The sequence below is a fragment of the Bubalus bubalis genome, chromosome 24 (genome assembly GCF_019923935.1).
Source record: "Bubalus bubalis isolate 160015118507 breed Murrah chromosome 24, NDDB_SH_1, whole genome shotgun sequence".
NCBI lineage: Eukaryota > Metazoa > Chordata > Mammalia > Artiodactyla > Bovidae > Bubalus > Bubalus bubalis.
Window position 1 is genome coordinate 3,097,291 of NC_059180.1, and position 15,111 is coordinate 3,112,401.

The 15,111-nt window shown below is 64.7% G+C and overlaps 1 protein-coding gene across 6 annotated transcripts in view; it reads right to left on the reverse strand.

Annotated features, from left to right (window-relative positions):
- Positions 1-2,071: 2,071 nt before the first annotated feature.
- RADIL (Rap associating with DIL domain) overlaps positions 2,072-15,111 on the reverse strand; it is a 56,957-nt gene continuing 43,917 nt past the window's right edge. For 3 of the 6 annotated variants that reach the window (XM_025275527.3, XM_044935792.2, XM_044935794.2), the window contains exons 6-15: positions 14,010-14,173; positions 10,448-10,560; positions 9,658-9,895; positions 9,018-9,190; positions 5,401-5,551; positions 4,415-4,605; positions 3,963-4,314; positions 3,046-3,185; positions 2,803-2,942; positions 2,072-2,398 (exon numbers count right to left, since the gene is read on the reverse strand). In XM_025275527.3, coding sequence (XP_025131312.3) covers positions 2,293-2,398; positions 2,803-2,942; positions 3,046-3,185; positions 3,963-4,314; positions 4,415-4,605; positions 5,401-5,551; positions 9,018-9,190; positions 9,658-9,895; positions 10,448-10,560; positions 14,010-14,173 — 1,768 coding nt within the window. In that variant the 3' untranslated portion in view covers positions 2,072-2,292. The remainder of the gene's footprint in view (positions 2,399-2,802; positions 2,943-3,045; positions 3,186-3,962; positions 4,315-4,414; positions 4,606-5,400; positions 5,552-9,017; positions 9,191-9,657; positions 9,896-10,447; positions 10,561-14,009; positions 14,174-15,111) is intronic. The other 3 variants (XM_044935793.2, XM_044935795.2, XM_044935796.2) reach the window with 3 other exon arrangements.

Here is a 15,111-nt window from a genome sequence, read left to right on the forward strand (position 1 = left end):
GGCCCAGCCCTGCGAGCCCCTGCGAGCCCCTCACCCCTGCCCAGCCCTCCAGACTTGCGTCCTGGGAGGCCCAGATGGCGCACCATGACCCCTAGAGAAACACTCTGCACTTTGCCCGACACCTCTTAATCCACAGCTCTCACTGTTTTCAGGTCGTCAGATATTGCAAGTTTGGGTCACAAATGTGTGTAAGAACTACTTTGAGAACATGGGTTTTGAGGGGATCTTGCTTGCTTCCTCACACTGAGCCAGGGCCCCTCCGCAGTTTCCCCTTACCACTCTCTTCGCAGTGTGGACTTTTGTGGCGGCTGAGTCTACTTGAACGACCGGAGTTCAAATCCTGACTGCCGCCCAGGTGGACGTGGTGATTACGCCCCGTCCTGCCCTGGCCTCATGGGGAGCGTGTGCCCACTCGTCAGCGGGGCCAGGTGGCCCACGGGGCATCCACATCACACGCTGCGGGCCTGGGAGCCTGGCCCAGCGGCGGTGCAAGGTCAAGGTCGAGGTCTGCGTGCCCGCAGAGCGCTCACCTGAGGTCGTGCCCACACACAGAGAAGGGTGGCAGTGGCTTGCAGAGACTGGGTTCTGTGGGGTTTCCCGACGTCATCCAGGCACTCACTTGCCCACAGACATAGAAAAGCACAGCCCCACGTGCTCCACACTCACCTGAAACAGGGAACGTGTCTGACTGTCATGCCCAACTCCGATCCCACGGGCTCTGTCCATGAAATTCTCTAGGCAAGAATACTGGAGTGGCAGCCATTCCCTTCAGTGGGGTAATAACAGTACCAGCCTCAAAGAACGGCCTGGGAGTGACCTGGGCCCTCCCCACACACAGGTGGCAGCCCACCCTCCCTGCGAGGAGAGAAGCCCCGAGGTCTTCCCCCCAGACCCGAGGGACGCTGCGGTGTGCCCCCAGCCAAGCAGCACCACGGAGGTGGGGGGAGGTCGGTGGGCCTCAGGCCAGGTGCCAGCCTCCCTGAACTTGTGCCCTCATTTCAGTCTGGGGCTCTAAGAGTTTCTTTTGGGGTCGAGCATACATTTTAAGTGACTTTTTAAAAGTACATTTCATCCAGGCATCCCTGGTGGCTCAGTGCCCCTAGCCCCTGTGCTCTGCAACAAGAAGCTGCCACGGAAGCCCACGCACCCCCACCAGAGAGCAGCCCCCGTTCCCCGCAGGGAGCACCCCCGTTCCCCACAGAGAGCAGCCTGGGCAGCAACCGAGACTGAGCGCAGCCAAACAAATTCAGGGAAAAAATGCATCTCATCCAGCACCTGGGCAGCTGCTTCAGGGCAGTCGAAATCCCAATGCCAACACAAAGCAGCCAGCAGGGCCACCCCACCCGCACCCCCCGCCCCACTCTGCACTAACCAGGGTGCGGCAGGGAGTTCATGGCACTTGAGGCCCAGGGCCTGGGACCCACCTGGGATTGACCTGGCTGCTGCTCCCTGCAGGAGACTCCTTTCCACGTAGGCAGTGTGTCTGCAGCGGACTGGCCAGGACCCCTCGTCCCCAGAGTCTGCGTGCCCGTCAGAGGAGGACACGGGCCCAGAGCCCGACCCCAGGCTCTGAGCCCAGTGAGGACGTGGCCGAACCCGCTGAAGACGGTCAGCGCCTCACCTTCACACCAGCACTGCCCTGTACGCGGCCCCGCTGCTGGGGCAGGAGGCGGGCCGGACACCGGGCGGATGCCAGGCGAGGGGTGTGAGGCCCGGGGAGGCCTGGGCACCCAGAGTGGGTCAAGACTCCCGCTTTATAGTCTCCTGAGGTTTCTAGACCATCTCTTCGGGACCATGCTGATCGCTGCACCCCGAGCGCAAAGCCCACTCTGAGGGGTGGGCGGCTCTCGCACTCTCCCTCCGTGGCAGGGGGCTGCCTGGCATAGCCGGCTCCTCGTCTGGGGCAGGGGGAAGGCAGACGCAGAGTTAGAGCCATCCCACCACCCCAGGGATCCCGTGTTGTCTGTCACCAGTCTCCCACGCCGGCGGGGACGGGAGCAGATCTGGGAGCCCCCGTGGCCCCTCTGGGGACCAACATGGTGCCCCCTAGATGCCATGCCCTGCCACCCTCTGGAATATGAAAGATAGTTTATTGAATCTATATTTTTCCATTAAAACCTTCAAACATAAAAGCTCTGTAACAAACATCACAACACTGTCTGTCATATAAATAGAACGTACACGCAGGGACTGCAGGTGTCCTGCTGGGGGCGCACCCGTGAGGAACAGCCTGGCAGGAGAGATGGGCCCGCGGGACCCAGGTGCAGGCGCGCGGCCCACCGCGCAGGGCGCCTAGGGGGGCGGTGTGCGAAAGCGGACCTTCCTGGCTGTCTCCACGTCAGACTTGGCAACCAGAAACCGCATCTTCTTGCCCCCGTGTCGGATCAGATCCACCGCCCTGAAAGCAGCCAAGGGACGCGGCCGGTGTAGACGAGCCTGCCCAGTGAGGACTGGGCGCTGATCCAGCGGGTGGCGCCTCCTGGTGCCGCCCGGGGCTGGGGGGCAGCCTCCCCCTGACTGCTGTCCCCAGGGGACAATCAGAGGCAGTAACCCTGAGCCCCCTGAGTGGGACGGAGCTTCAGGATCACAGAACCAGGGCACCCGCTGCCACTCTGGAGCCCGAGGCACCTGAGCCCCTGGGTGGGGACTGCGGTGGCATCAGGGTGAGATAGGGAAGGAAGGGCAGGAGGTGGCACTGCGCTGCACTTGCTCATCTCCAAAACGGGCAGTGACAGGGCCCGCTGCTGGGCTTTGAGGCGGCAGCCAGGCTCTTCCCCCGGGGCGGGGCGCGGGGGTGGGTACCTCGGGTAGCTGACGCCCGCCAGGCTGCTGCCGTTCACCTCCAGGATGCGGTCTCCCAGCGCCAGCCGCCCGTCGGCTGCGGCGGGGCTGCCCGGGAGCAGGGTCTGGATGTAGAGCCCAGGGGCGCCCAGGGGCGTGTGCTGCGGGAGAGGAGCAGCCTCAGGGCTCCGTGGGCCCTCGCCCGCGGGGCCCCAGCACCGGCACCTCCACACCTCCCCAGCCGGGCCCAGGGCGGCGACTTACCATCCCGTCGATGAGGCCCATGCCCAGCCCCGAGGGGCCACGCTCCAGCTCCACCACGAACATGTAGCAGAAGTCGTCGGTGCTGGAGCTGTGGCTGGACGGGGCCGGAGGAGGCTCGTCCTCCGGGGCCGCACAGTCTCCTATAGAACCAGAAAGTGCGGCGGGTGGGTGAGGGGCGGCCGCTCAGGCCTCTGTCCAGACTCCCCCCGGGTCCAGGACCCGCATCCGGCTCAGCTGCTGCAGAGGACACTTGCTCCCGAGGTCCAGGGGAGGCCCGCTGGGGCCGTCTGGGGGATGGGGGCAGGCAAGCCTCCCGGTGCTGCCGCGGGACTCCACCCCTCAGGAGGCTGAGCAGGGGCTCTGCTCGGTCTCACCCGCCTTCCTCCCCAGCCTCACACCCCTCAGCGGTGAGCCCCGTCTGCCCCTCCAGAGGGGCGGCCCGGCCCCGGCCCCCCCGAGCTGCGGCCCCGCTGCTCCCCACCCAGATGGCCAGTCCTCCCCACGGGGCCAGCCGTGCTGTGCACCTGAGCGGTGTCCTGCCTCAGGCGCACCCATCCCGGTGACCCTGCTCGCGGGGCACACACCCAGCTCGGCCGCACACCAAGGACTCGCGGAGACTGCCCCTCAGCACCCTCGGCCCGGCCAGCAGCCCCGCGGCACCCAGGGCTCTGCCTACCCCGTCCTCCCGACCTGCGGGCCTCGCCCGGCTCCGGGGCCGAACGCACATCAGGAGTCGTCCGTTCCGCCACACCGCCCGAGCCCCCTCTCCAGCCCCCCCACCCTAGGGCCCATCCTGTGCTCCAGGGTGACAGGCGCTCGGGGGCGACGCTGACAGCCCAGCCAGACATGCCGCCCGACTCCGCGGGGGAAGGACCCTGAGGGAACCGCCGGGGCGCAGGGCAGGCTGGTGGGCTCACCTTCCCGGGAGGCGCCCCGCGGGCCGCCGGGCCCCGTCCTCCGCCCTCCCGGGAGCGCCCTCCCGCAGGCGCTGCTGCCTTCGGGCCAGTCAGGGGCCGCGGGCTCCAGGCCGAGCGGCGTGCCTGGGGGTGTGAGCAGGCACGAGGGGTCCCCATGCGGGTCCACGGCCTGGGGGCCCCCGCGGCTCGGGCAGCCGGGCGGCCTTCCTGGGACGCCCTGTGCCCAGGGACCCCCCACAGAAGAGAGAGGGTGCTCCAGGCCAGCCTCCTGGGCTCCCCCGATGGGGTCCCTGGAAGCCAGGGGGCAGCTCTGGGCCTCAGGGTGGCCCTCAGGACTGGCGTGGTGTAGGCCCTGGGGAGACGAGAGAGAACTCAGCCCTGAGCGGTGGACCTGAGAGGGGAACAGAGGGGTTCCCCGAGCCACGGGCGCCCCACTGCTGCGTCCCCAGCACCTGGAGGCCCTCAGGCCGGGCGGGCGCTCCGCTGGGGCCAGGCTGGCTCCGCAGGCCGCACAGGAAGTGGCGGATGTAGAGAAGGTGCTGGTAGACGCGGTCGTCTGGGCACTCCGCGTCCAGATCCACTTGGAAGCCCTCGCTCGGCAAGACAATGGGCGGGGGGTTTTCGTAGGACTCCAGGACCTCCTCTGGGAGGGGCAAGGGGCTGTGACCTCGGCCAGGAGGCGCTCCCTACAACCCGCCCGCCACCACCAGACCCCAGGGACCCGGGGGCGGGACCCAGGCCGGCCCAGCCCCAAGGGCCACTGGGATGACCCGAGCTCCACCAGGGGGAACATGCGCCCCACGCCCTCCCCGGCGCCCCCGGCCCAGCACCTGCCCACACTGGGGGTGCCCACAGCCACATTGACTGCACCCCACACTCTCACCCGTGGGGCACGGCCCACCTGCCTGCTGGCCTCCGCACTGGGAACGGTGCTCCCGACCCCCAGACAGAGCCCCCCCGCAGGCCTCGGACATGACCCAGTACAAGGGGGGACTGTCCAGAGTCCAAGCCCAGGTGATGAGGGGGAGATGGGGCGAAGCCCCTTCTGTCTGCACCCCCACCCTTCACTGTCCGCCTCTGTGTCACACACTGCTCACGACGAGAGGGGCTCGGCTAACTCATGAAGAGCACATGCACGTATGTGTGTCTGTCCCCGTGTGCACGAGCGTGTGGGCACGGCAGGTGTGCCCAGGACCGCACTGTGTCGAGCTGCCCAGTGTGGACAGCCTGCCCCCTCCCCGGTGGCCGAGTGCTGGGTGAGGCCCCAAGAGGCAGCGGGGACCCGATACCGAGCCCGGACCTCGGGGGCCAAGGGGAGCCCCAGCCCTGGGCCACCTTCCTCCTCGGGGGTCCTGCCCTGCCCCTACCCGGGGACTGGGGCGTCCAGGAGCCCACGGGCGACGCTCCAGCTCCCAGCACCCCCGCGGAGGAGCCTCACCTGACTTGAAGGCGGCAGGGCCGTCCTGGGCACCCGGCTCCCAGGCGCTCATGGGGCCCATGGCCGAGGCCAGCTGGTACTGAGTCAGCAGCCGGTGCAGCTGTGCTGGGCTCAGCGCGGGGAACGCGGCCCGCAGGCTCGCCCAGCTCATCTGCGACAAGAAGCGCTCCTGGTCAAAGGCCGCGGAGCCCACCCCACGCAAGGGGGGCTGGCCTGCCTTCCGGGGAGCCCCCAGGGGCCAGGCGGAGAGTGAGGTCTGCAAGGGGACCGGCTCTGGCTGTGATGGGGACCAGGAAGGGCTCCCGGGAACGCTCAGACAGCCCCTGCCTTCTGCGGGGGGAGCTTCCGGGGGATCTGGGGGCCCTGGGTGGGAAAGTGCCCTCCGGCCACCAGGGCTCAGGACTCCAGGCGGGAGGCCCTGGTAGGGAACCTGGGCGGCAGCTATGTGTCCACTCCTGAGAAGCGGGCTCCTCCCTGGGAGCCCAAGGGGGCATGTCGGTGCAGGTCTTGGCCCCTTTGCTCTGCCTCTCTGGCCTCCTGCTGCTAGGAAGCGGGTGTCACTGACTGTCCTTTACCTTCCTCCTCTCTCCCTTTTTTGCTTCACTTCCCTGCCAACATCAGAGGCCTGGGCGGGGTCACGGGGGTCCTGAGCTGTGTGGGGGACGGCGAGGGCAGCCCCCGAGGGGCGGCCCCATCCTCACCACACCCAGCGAGGCCTCGGCTGCTTCTCCAGGGAGGGAGTCAATGGGCGCCCGACGGCCAGGCACCTCCTTCCCATCTCACGGGCTCTGCTTTCTGGGAAATGCCCCAACTTCAACTTCCAACTCTGCTACCGAACTTTGCATCTCTGCTGTCGCAGTTTTAACTTCCAAGAATTCTTTCTGTTCTCTCATTTACAGCATCCGGTCATTATGTTACGGATACTCTGCCTCCTCTTTACAAGAATGTCGACGGTTTTTTAAACAAGCTTCTTCTCCCTAAACAGCCTGTCTCAAGGGTGGCAAACGACGGTGCTGGGCAGTGAGGGACAGCCTGGGGCAGGCCTGCAGGTGGCAAGGAGCGAGCCCATGGGGCTGCCTGCCGCCCAGCAGGAAAGGGCCTGGCGGCCTCACCCCACCCGGTGACGGGCGTGTCACGGCGCAAGTGAGGGGGGCGGGCGAGCTGGCATCCTTGTCTCCGGCTGCTGTTGTAGCAAACGAGCTTGAACGTGGCGGCGAGAACAAGCCGTCTCGCAGGCAGGGCTAGACCGAGGGTCGGGGGCTGTGTTCCCCGGAGGCTCCAGGGCAGGACCTGCTCCGGCCGAGGGCTGCTCCTGAATCCCGGAGGCCCCTGCGCACCACGGCCCGTCCACTGCCGCCTCCTCTCCTGTCTCTCTGACCCACTCTTCTGCCTCCTTTTTTTCCTTTTATGGAAGTATAGTTGATTTACAGTGCTCTGTTAATTGCTGGTATAGAGTAATTTTATACATACAGAACCATCCACCTGTGACTTTCAGACTCTTCCGTCACGGTTTATTGCAGGGTGCTCAGTGCAGCTCCTTGCGCTGCACGGAGAAGCCCCGTTTCCCTGTTTCGTGTAGAGTCGTTTGCATCTGTTAATCCCAAATGCCTACTTCATCTCTTCTTCCCTTTCCCCTCTGGTGACCATAAGTTAGTTTTCTATGTCTGCAAGCCTGTTTCTGCTTTGTAAATTAAGTTCCTTTACATCTTATTTTAGATTCTGCATACAAGTGATATCGCACGGTATCTGTCTTTCTCTTTCTGACTTACCTAGTATGACACTCTCTGGCTGTATCCACGTTGCTGCAAACACCATTATTCCATTCTTTCGAATGGCTCAGTGGTGGCCAGCTGTGCACAGGCGCTGCGCCTGCTCTGCCCGTTCCCGTCTGTGGACACTCGGGTCGCTCCCGAGTCTCGGATGTTGTCAACAGTGCTGCTGTGAACACCGTTGCGTGTGTCTTTCTGAATTAGAGTTCTCCAGCACCACAAATCAAATTCATCAATTCTTCAACACTAAACCTTTATGGCCCAACTCTCATATTCATACATGACTACTAGAAAGACCATAGGTTTGACTCTATGGACCTTCAGCTGGCAAAGTGATGTCTTTGCCTTATAATATGCTGTCTAGGTTTGCCATAGCTTTTCTTCCTAAGAGCAAGCATCTTTTAATTTCGTGGCTACAGTCACCATCCACAGTGCTTTCGGAGGCCAAGAAAATCTGCCACTATTTCCACTTTTTGCCCATCTATCTGCCATGAAGGGATGCCATAATCCTAGTTTTTTGAATGGTGAGTTTTAAGCCAACTTTTTTACTCTCCTCTTTCACCTTCAAGAGGCTCTTTAGTTCTTCACTTTCTGCCATTAGAGTGGTATCATCTGTATATCTGAGGTTGTTGGTTATTTCTCCCAGCAATCTTAATTCCAACTTGTGATTCAGCCAGCCTGGCATTTTGCATGATGTCTGCATACAAGCTAAATAAGCAGAGGGACAATATACAGCCTTAACACCCTCCAGTTAATTTCAAACCAGTCTGTTGTTCTATGTCCAGTTCTAACTGTTGCTTCTTGACCTGCTTACAGATTTCTCGGGAGGCAGGTCAGGTGGTCGGTATTGCCATCTCTTTCAGAATTTTCCAGTTCGTTGTGATCCACCCAGTCAAAGGCTTTATATAGCACAGTCAATGAAGCAGATGTTTTTCTGGAATTCCCTCACTTTTTCTATGATCCAACGGATATTGGCAACTCTGGTTCCTTTGCCTTTTCTAAACCCGGCTTGAACATCTGGAAGTTCTCAGTTCACATACTGTTGAAGTCTAGCTTGAAGGATTTTTAATATTACCTCGCTACCATATGGATTTAAGTGCTGAATCAAATGGCAACTCTATTTTTAATTTTTGAGGATTCTCCACCCTGTTCTCCACAGTGGCTGCGCCAGCACAGGGGCTCCCTTTCCTCCACTCCCACACCCGCTCTTCTTAGTTTTGGGCTTTTTAGCAACGGCCATCCCGACAGGTGTGAGGTGATGCCGCTCTGTAGTTCTGATTTGCATTTCGCTAATAATTAGCAACGTCGAGTATTTTTTCATGTGCCTTTTGGCCATCTGTATGTCTTTTTTGGAGAACTGTCTATTTAGGTCTTCTGCGTATTTTTGATCAGGCTATTTTTTGATACTGAGCTTTATGACTTGTTTGTAGATTTTGGAAATGAAGCCCTTGTCGGTCACATCGTTTACAAGTATTTTCCCAGGTTTAAGGACTCATGAGCTTAGACAGGGCTACCAGGTGACCGGCGTGACCGCCCCCCTCGGGGTCCTTCACCTCCGCCTGTCAGCAGGGCCCCCGTGCCGCTGCTGTAGGTCAGGGGCGAGACACGGACGTGCTGGGCCATCACCCTGCCTGCAGGGTAACAGCTGGGGACCAGGGGCTGCAGCTGGAGGAGGGTGCGCAAGGCACTCCAGGATTCCTGCCTGGAGAATCCCCATGGACAGGAGCCTGGTGGGCTACGGTCCGTGGGGTCCCGAACAGTCGGACAGGCCTGAGGCGCGCTTCGCCTGCACGCAGGGACTTCAAGCTGCTGAGCCTGGAGCGACTACCGCCCCCCAGCCCCTCTCACCTGGATGAGCTGGGCACTGGGCGTGGCCAGCAGGTTGAGCGTGCAGGAAAGCTTCCGGAAGAAGCGCTCCCCCGCCTCTCCGAAACCGGCGCTCCTGATCCACTCCAGGAGCTGCTGCAGGCGGGCGCAGGCCTGGACGCCCCTGGGCCAGTGGAAGCAGCTCAAAGAGGGGCCTGGGGGAGAGATGGAGGGGGGTGATGTGGAGGCCTCGCAGGGCACTCCCAAGGGAGACAAGCCCAGCAGCGCCCCAGGCTTCTGGACAGTCGGGAGACCTTCCATCACTTTCCCAGCTTCCCCACCTGCTTCCAGACCCCTGGGGGAGTCGGGAGGAGAACCCGTGGGCCGGCCCCACTCTCCCAGCCCCATGCCCCAGTGCTGCCTCGGCCAGAGATCCCGAGGCCCTGAGCCTGGGCCAGGTGACGGAGGAGATCTGGGCGCCAGTGAGGCCGGGTCAAAGGTCACGCCAGTTCCCTGAGCCTGTTCCCTCCTCCCAGGGGCCTGGGGCAGAGTGGGGAGAGCAGGAGCCAGGAAAGGCCAGAGGGCCCCCTGCACACGCGGCCGGGGTGCCTGCCTGGGCCCCACGCAGCACGATGGCCTCCCCTGAGGACACGCGCGCCGCCAGGGGTGCGCCCGCCCTCACCCTTGTCCAGCAGCTGGTTGAGCAGCAGCGTGCCGGAGAAGAAGAAGAGGTAGGCCAGCACCTGCGCGGCGACCTCGGGGTGCACGTGCAGCCGCCGCAGCAGGTCCAGGGCGGCCTGGTACACGGCCACCACGCGGCGCAGCTCCTCAGGCAGTGGGGGCCCCGCGCTCCAGCTCTCCCGGCGCTCCGACTGGAACGGGGGGCACTCCAGCAGGGCCGGGAGGCAGACGTACAGGGCCTGGGGGCCAGAGGAAAGCCCTGCCGGCAGAGGCCCCAGGCCCGCCCAGCCACACCACGTGTCAGCCCACAGGAGCCGCAGGGGTGCGGAGGCACGGGAGAGCTCCCGCGGAGGCGCAGAGGCAAGGGCGGCGGGGCGGGGTGGGGGCCGAGGCTCAGGAGAGCTCCCGCGGAGGCACAGACAGCACGGGCGGCGGGAGGGCCCACCGCAAAGGGGCCGGGATGGGTGGGGCCACTGTTTCCCAGAGCAGCGAAGCAGAGGGCTCAGGCTACGGGAGGGACAGCGAGCGAGGGGACAGAGGGGCCAGGGCCGGAGGAACAGAGGCTGGGGCTGGGGGGCCGGAGGGTCAGGGGACAGAGGGCAGGGCCGGGGGGCTGAGGCCAGGGATTTGGGGGATGGAGGGGCCGGGGGCCGGGGATGGGGGGATGGAGGGCCGAGGGCGGGGGAACAGAGGGTGGGGCCGGGGGGCCGGAAGGGCTGAGGGGACGGAGGGGCCAGGGCTGGGGGGCCGGAGGGCCGGCGCTCAGGCCCCAGGCACACTTGGCGCGGTACCTTGGAGACGTAGTAGACGCACTGCTGGAAGGCGTACAGGACAACCTCCTCCAGCACCGCCATGGCCTCCTCGCTGGCCGTGAGGGCGCAGGAGAACAGGGACTCCTTGGAGCCTGCGGGAGAGCGGCACTGTCACGGGGCAGGGGGTGCGGGGCGGGGACGCGGACGGGAACCTTCCGGAACCGCCCGTGGCCTGAGTGCTCCGCCCAACGCCTCCTCTTGGGCTTGGAGAAGGAGGTAACCCAGAGCCACGGGGCGGCCACGTCTCCTGGGCCCCAGCGTCCACAGGAGCCTGTGAGGGCCGGGCCCAAGCCCCACGCCTCCCGCCCGTGGGCGCTGGGCCGCTGCCAGGGCAGCAGGCGCCGTGAACAGGCCGACTCAGGACTCAGTCAGGACCCAGCACCCGCGACGGCAGATCCGGCCCCCGCCACTTCTCACTGGACCCAAGTCAGACGGCATGGCCAACACTCCTCCGGAGACCATCATTCGGGATAGCAGTAACGTTTTCCAAGACGAGTCCATGGGGCCCCTGTGCGCCGCTGGCCCCCAGCACCCCGGTCACCCCACAGGAGCTGCACTGCCCCAGCACAGGGCAGAGGCCCCGGGCCCTCGGCACCTCAGGGCTCGGGTCCAGTGGGCAGCAGGCGGGTGGTGGGCAGGGCTTCCAGGCTGGGCAGTGGCCAGGGTGGGGGTTTGAGGGTTCCAGGCAACTCCCCCTGGGAGGGGCTCCGGTAGAGCCAAGAGCCAGACTGGCCATGGGGTCCCCAAAAGCAGAGGCCCCAAAGGGTGGGACCACCTGAGGGGCCTTTCAGACGAGGGTGCACAGTGCCCGGTGCCCTGGGGGCAGAGAAGGCCAGACGGGACCCCACCCCGGTCTGCATGCTCAGCCTGTTTCTCTCTACGAGGACAGGAGGCCACCCGCACGGCTGTCCTCCCATTGAGCACCCTGCGCCGCCTTCTAATTAGTGCACAGCGGGAACCCACGTCTGGCAATCTCCTCTCAGGGCGGGAGGGGCCCAGCAATCAACTTGAGCCCTAAGCTGGGCCCCCGGGAGTACAGGGCTGGGGCCGCCAGTCAAACAGAGAGCAAGCGGTGTGAGTCCATCAGAGACCCGCCCAGCAGACCACGCCATCAAGGGCTCGGGCCCCAAGAACCCACCCGACCAGGAAGCCAGAGGCCGTCAGGGCCCCCCAGGGCCCATCCCAGAGCCTGGCCTGCAAGGTCTCATTTGAGAGCCTCCCTAGTCTTGGGGAGGGCCTGAAACGTCAATACTCTGGCTGCCTGACGCAAAAAGCTGCCTCTCTGGAAAAGACCCCGATGCTGGGGGAGACTGAAGGCAGGAGAAGGGGACGACAGAGGATGAGATGGCTGGATGGCATCACCGGCTCGATGGACGTGGGTTTGGGTAGACTCCGGGAGTTGGTAATGGACAGGGAGGCCTGCCGTGCTGCAGGCCATGGGGTCGCAAAGAGTTGGACATGACTGAGCGACTGAACTGAACTGGGCTTCGGGGGAGAAGCCAGTGGGGCGATTTGAGGGCCCCAGAACTGCGTCCTCGGATGCCGCCCGCTAGTCTGAGAAGGCGGACCTACACCCCTGCGTGGGCACCGGGGCTCTGGTGAGAGGACCTGATGGAGAGGCGGGGCCGGGGACCCACAGAGCACGACCCCGGGGTGGCCCCAGCAGATGCCCAGGAACCCCCCGAAGCCCCTCTACCCACAGCGCAGGCTCTGCCGGGGCTTTCGACTAAGCTGACGCCCCCACGAGCCTGTCGGAGGGCCAGGAGCCCTGGCCGCCCCCAGCCGCGTCCTGAGCCCCTGGGCCCTGAGGACACCCCCCACATCTCAGATCTGAGGCAGAGCCTCCAAGCCTCACAGGAGAACTTTAAATGACTAACATAAACACCCCCAGAGGGGCTAACGTTTTATCTGCCCACATGAACAGGCTTTCTGGATAAGAGCTTCAGGCAGAAAAGGGTGTTTGGGGAAGAAAAGCTCTCTCCAGCGCTCAGGACATGACATCCTACCCTAGCGCTCTTCCCACAGACGCTTCCTGCTGGAAGGCAGGCGGCCGGCACGCCCTCAACCTGCCCTCGGCGCCGGGCTGGTAGTGCTTCCCACTTTCTGCAGCCCGCACGCCCCCAAGCCGTGTTTCTGGGGCTCAGGCCCTGCTGTGGCTGCCCCGGTCCCCAGGGTGGGCAGAGACTGGATCCCCTCTCCCAGCGTCAACTGGGCTACACATCTGGGCCTTGAACCAAAAATAACTCCCTCCTGAGAGCAGAGGGAGCGGAGCGCCACCCCCCCGCCCCGCCCCGCCCCTATGAACGTCAGCCGGACTCAGGATCCCTCTGCAGGACACGACGTCCGAAATGATCGGACAGGAAGGGGCGCCGGTGGGACTCGCCTGTGAACACAGCGCCCAGAGTCTGGGGGTTGGGTGGGGTCGGGGAGCCTGCCTCCAGGCTGGCAGCCTGCAGCAGCCCAGTGGGGCGGGGGAGAGCGCCTAGGAGCCGCCAGGCGAGGCGCACAGCGCCCACCCAAGGAGGACACAGGCAGCGCCAGGCCGGCGGCCCGGACACAGACACTAAGGAGCCGTGGCTTCGCACCACGCGTCCACGCAAGCCCAGAACCCCCTCCCGGCCCCCAGAGCCTCAGCAACCAAGATGGCCACTGGGAAGGAGATGCACCAACCTCCCCAGCCCTGAGGGGGTCCGCCCAGGGCCTGAGCCCCCATGGGCTTGGCTCGGCCAGGCCTCCAGCCCCACAACCGTCTCCACAGCCGGCTCCCTGTGGCCAGCTGAGCACAGAGTGGACTGTGAAGCCTGCCCACGCCCCACACCATCGGCCACCACGAGCCCGTCCTCCAGGAGCTGGGCTGGTTGGCATCGGGTCCAGCAGGGGCATCGGGCCAGCAGGGGCATTGGGCCCAGGGCCTCAGGCCGACTGTGAGCTCGGGGCCACACCCTGGGAAGCAGGACTGGGTCAGTCCCCCGGCACACCGTCCCACTGCCCGGCCTCCCCACAGCCCCGCGCAGCCGGGCCTTGGGGCCGTGCCCCTGGGGAGCCACAGCTCCAGGGAGGCTGGCAGGAGTGAGGGACGTGCGGTCCTGTCCAGGCCGAAACCAAGCTCCTGGGGCCCGGCCCGCACACCCAGCCCTGCCGCGGGTCAGCCCGCCGCCACGTCCTGGGACCCGCCAGGACCTCCAGCCCCATCAGACACACGTCCGCCGAAACCCCGCACGCCTCAGAGCCAGGCTGAACCCCACCTTCCCCGTGAAGCCCTCCCATACGGCCCCCTTGGAGCCCCTTTCTCACTGAGCATCTTCAGCACTTCACACCAGTTTCATCAATTCTCCGACGCACAGTTTCGAGTTTCAGTCTCAGAGTTTCCCATCACACGCTCGTCTCTCTCGTGGGAAGCGCGCCTCTCGCTGAAACTCTGCTGCGTGTAGGAGGGGCCGTGGCTGGCAGAGGGCAGTGCCCGGGGAGGGACGTGCGGCACGGCGCGGCCCCGCAGCAGAGCCCAGCAGGGCTGCGTGGCGGGGGCCGGCACACAGCTCACCTGTGACGTCCAGCTCCTCCTCCAGGCTCTGCATGTAGAGCGGGCACCTCTGCTGGACGAAGTAGAGCAGCTCCACCGAGTTGGACATCCAGAAGAGGATGTGCTGCAGGTCGGGGGCCAGGCCAGCCAGTGAGAAGCTGGCCGCGGACGGCGGCTCGGGGCTGCTGGACAGAGAGACCCAGGGTCACCAGGAGGCTGGCCCCCACCCCCCAGGGCCGCCACACCCCGCCAGCGCCCCACGTCGGGCTGGGCGGTTAGACTGAGACCCCTAATGGCGAGAGGCGCGTCGCCCACAAACCTCAGGGGAGGAGTGCCTGTGGCCCCAGAGCAAAGGCCTCTGGTGGATTCGCCATCTTCACACCTTCTCTCAGAATTAGGTCACATGGGGAGGGGGGCTGCAACTGATCAGACAAGCAGCAGGGGTCACCCCTGGTTTTAAGGAGCCAGAGAGGAGCGCCGTGTTCTCAGCTAATGGCAGAACTAACAGGAAACAATGACATAACTGCTCGGAGGTGGACAGACAGGGCCGACTAAGCGAGGCGGACAGGGAAGACGGTGGGGGGTCAATGGTCGGGAGGCGGGGTCACGGGTGTCACTGGAAGATTTAACCTTCAGGAAGCACCACTGGCTCCAGGTCGCCGACACGCGGCTCAGCTCGGGCAGAGGCACTCGTGTCCCCTGGGAGCCAACGCAGGCGGGGCCCCCAGGCAGGGAGCAGGGTCCCATCACTCTCCTGGGGGCCGGTCCCCCAGGCGGAGGGACCCAGCACCTCTCCCTTCCCCAGGGACACTGTGGACCGTGGGGCCCCCTGCCTCCACGTCAGGCGGCTTCCGTCCATCTCAGGCCCTTCCTCCCGCATCTCCAGAGCCAGGACCTGGGGTCTGGGTCGCCGGCGCTGTGACCGATGCTCCCGTGCTGTCCTCACCAGCCCCCGTGGCCCCTCGTGTAAACGGCAGCCCCGTGTCTCTCTCTGGCTCCTCCCCCGCAGCAAGCCCAGCTGGGAGATGTGTGTCCCAAGGGCATCCTACACTGGGTCCCTGACCACACCTGCCGAGGCTCCCACAGGCGAGCAGGGATCCACGGACAAGCAAAACAAGCCCCC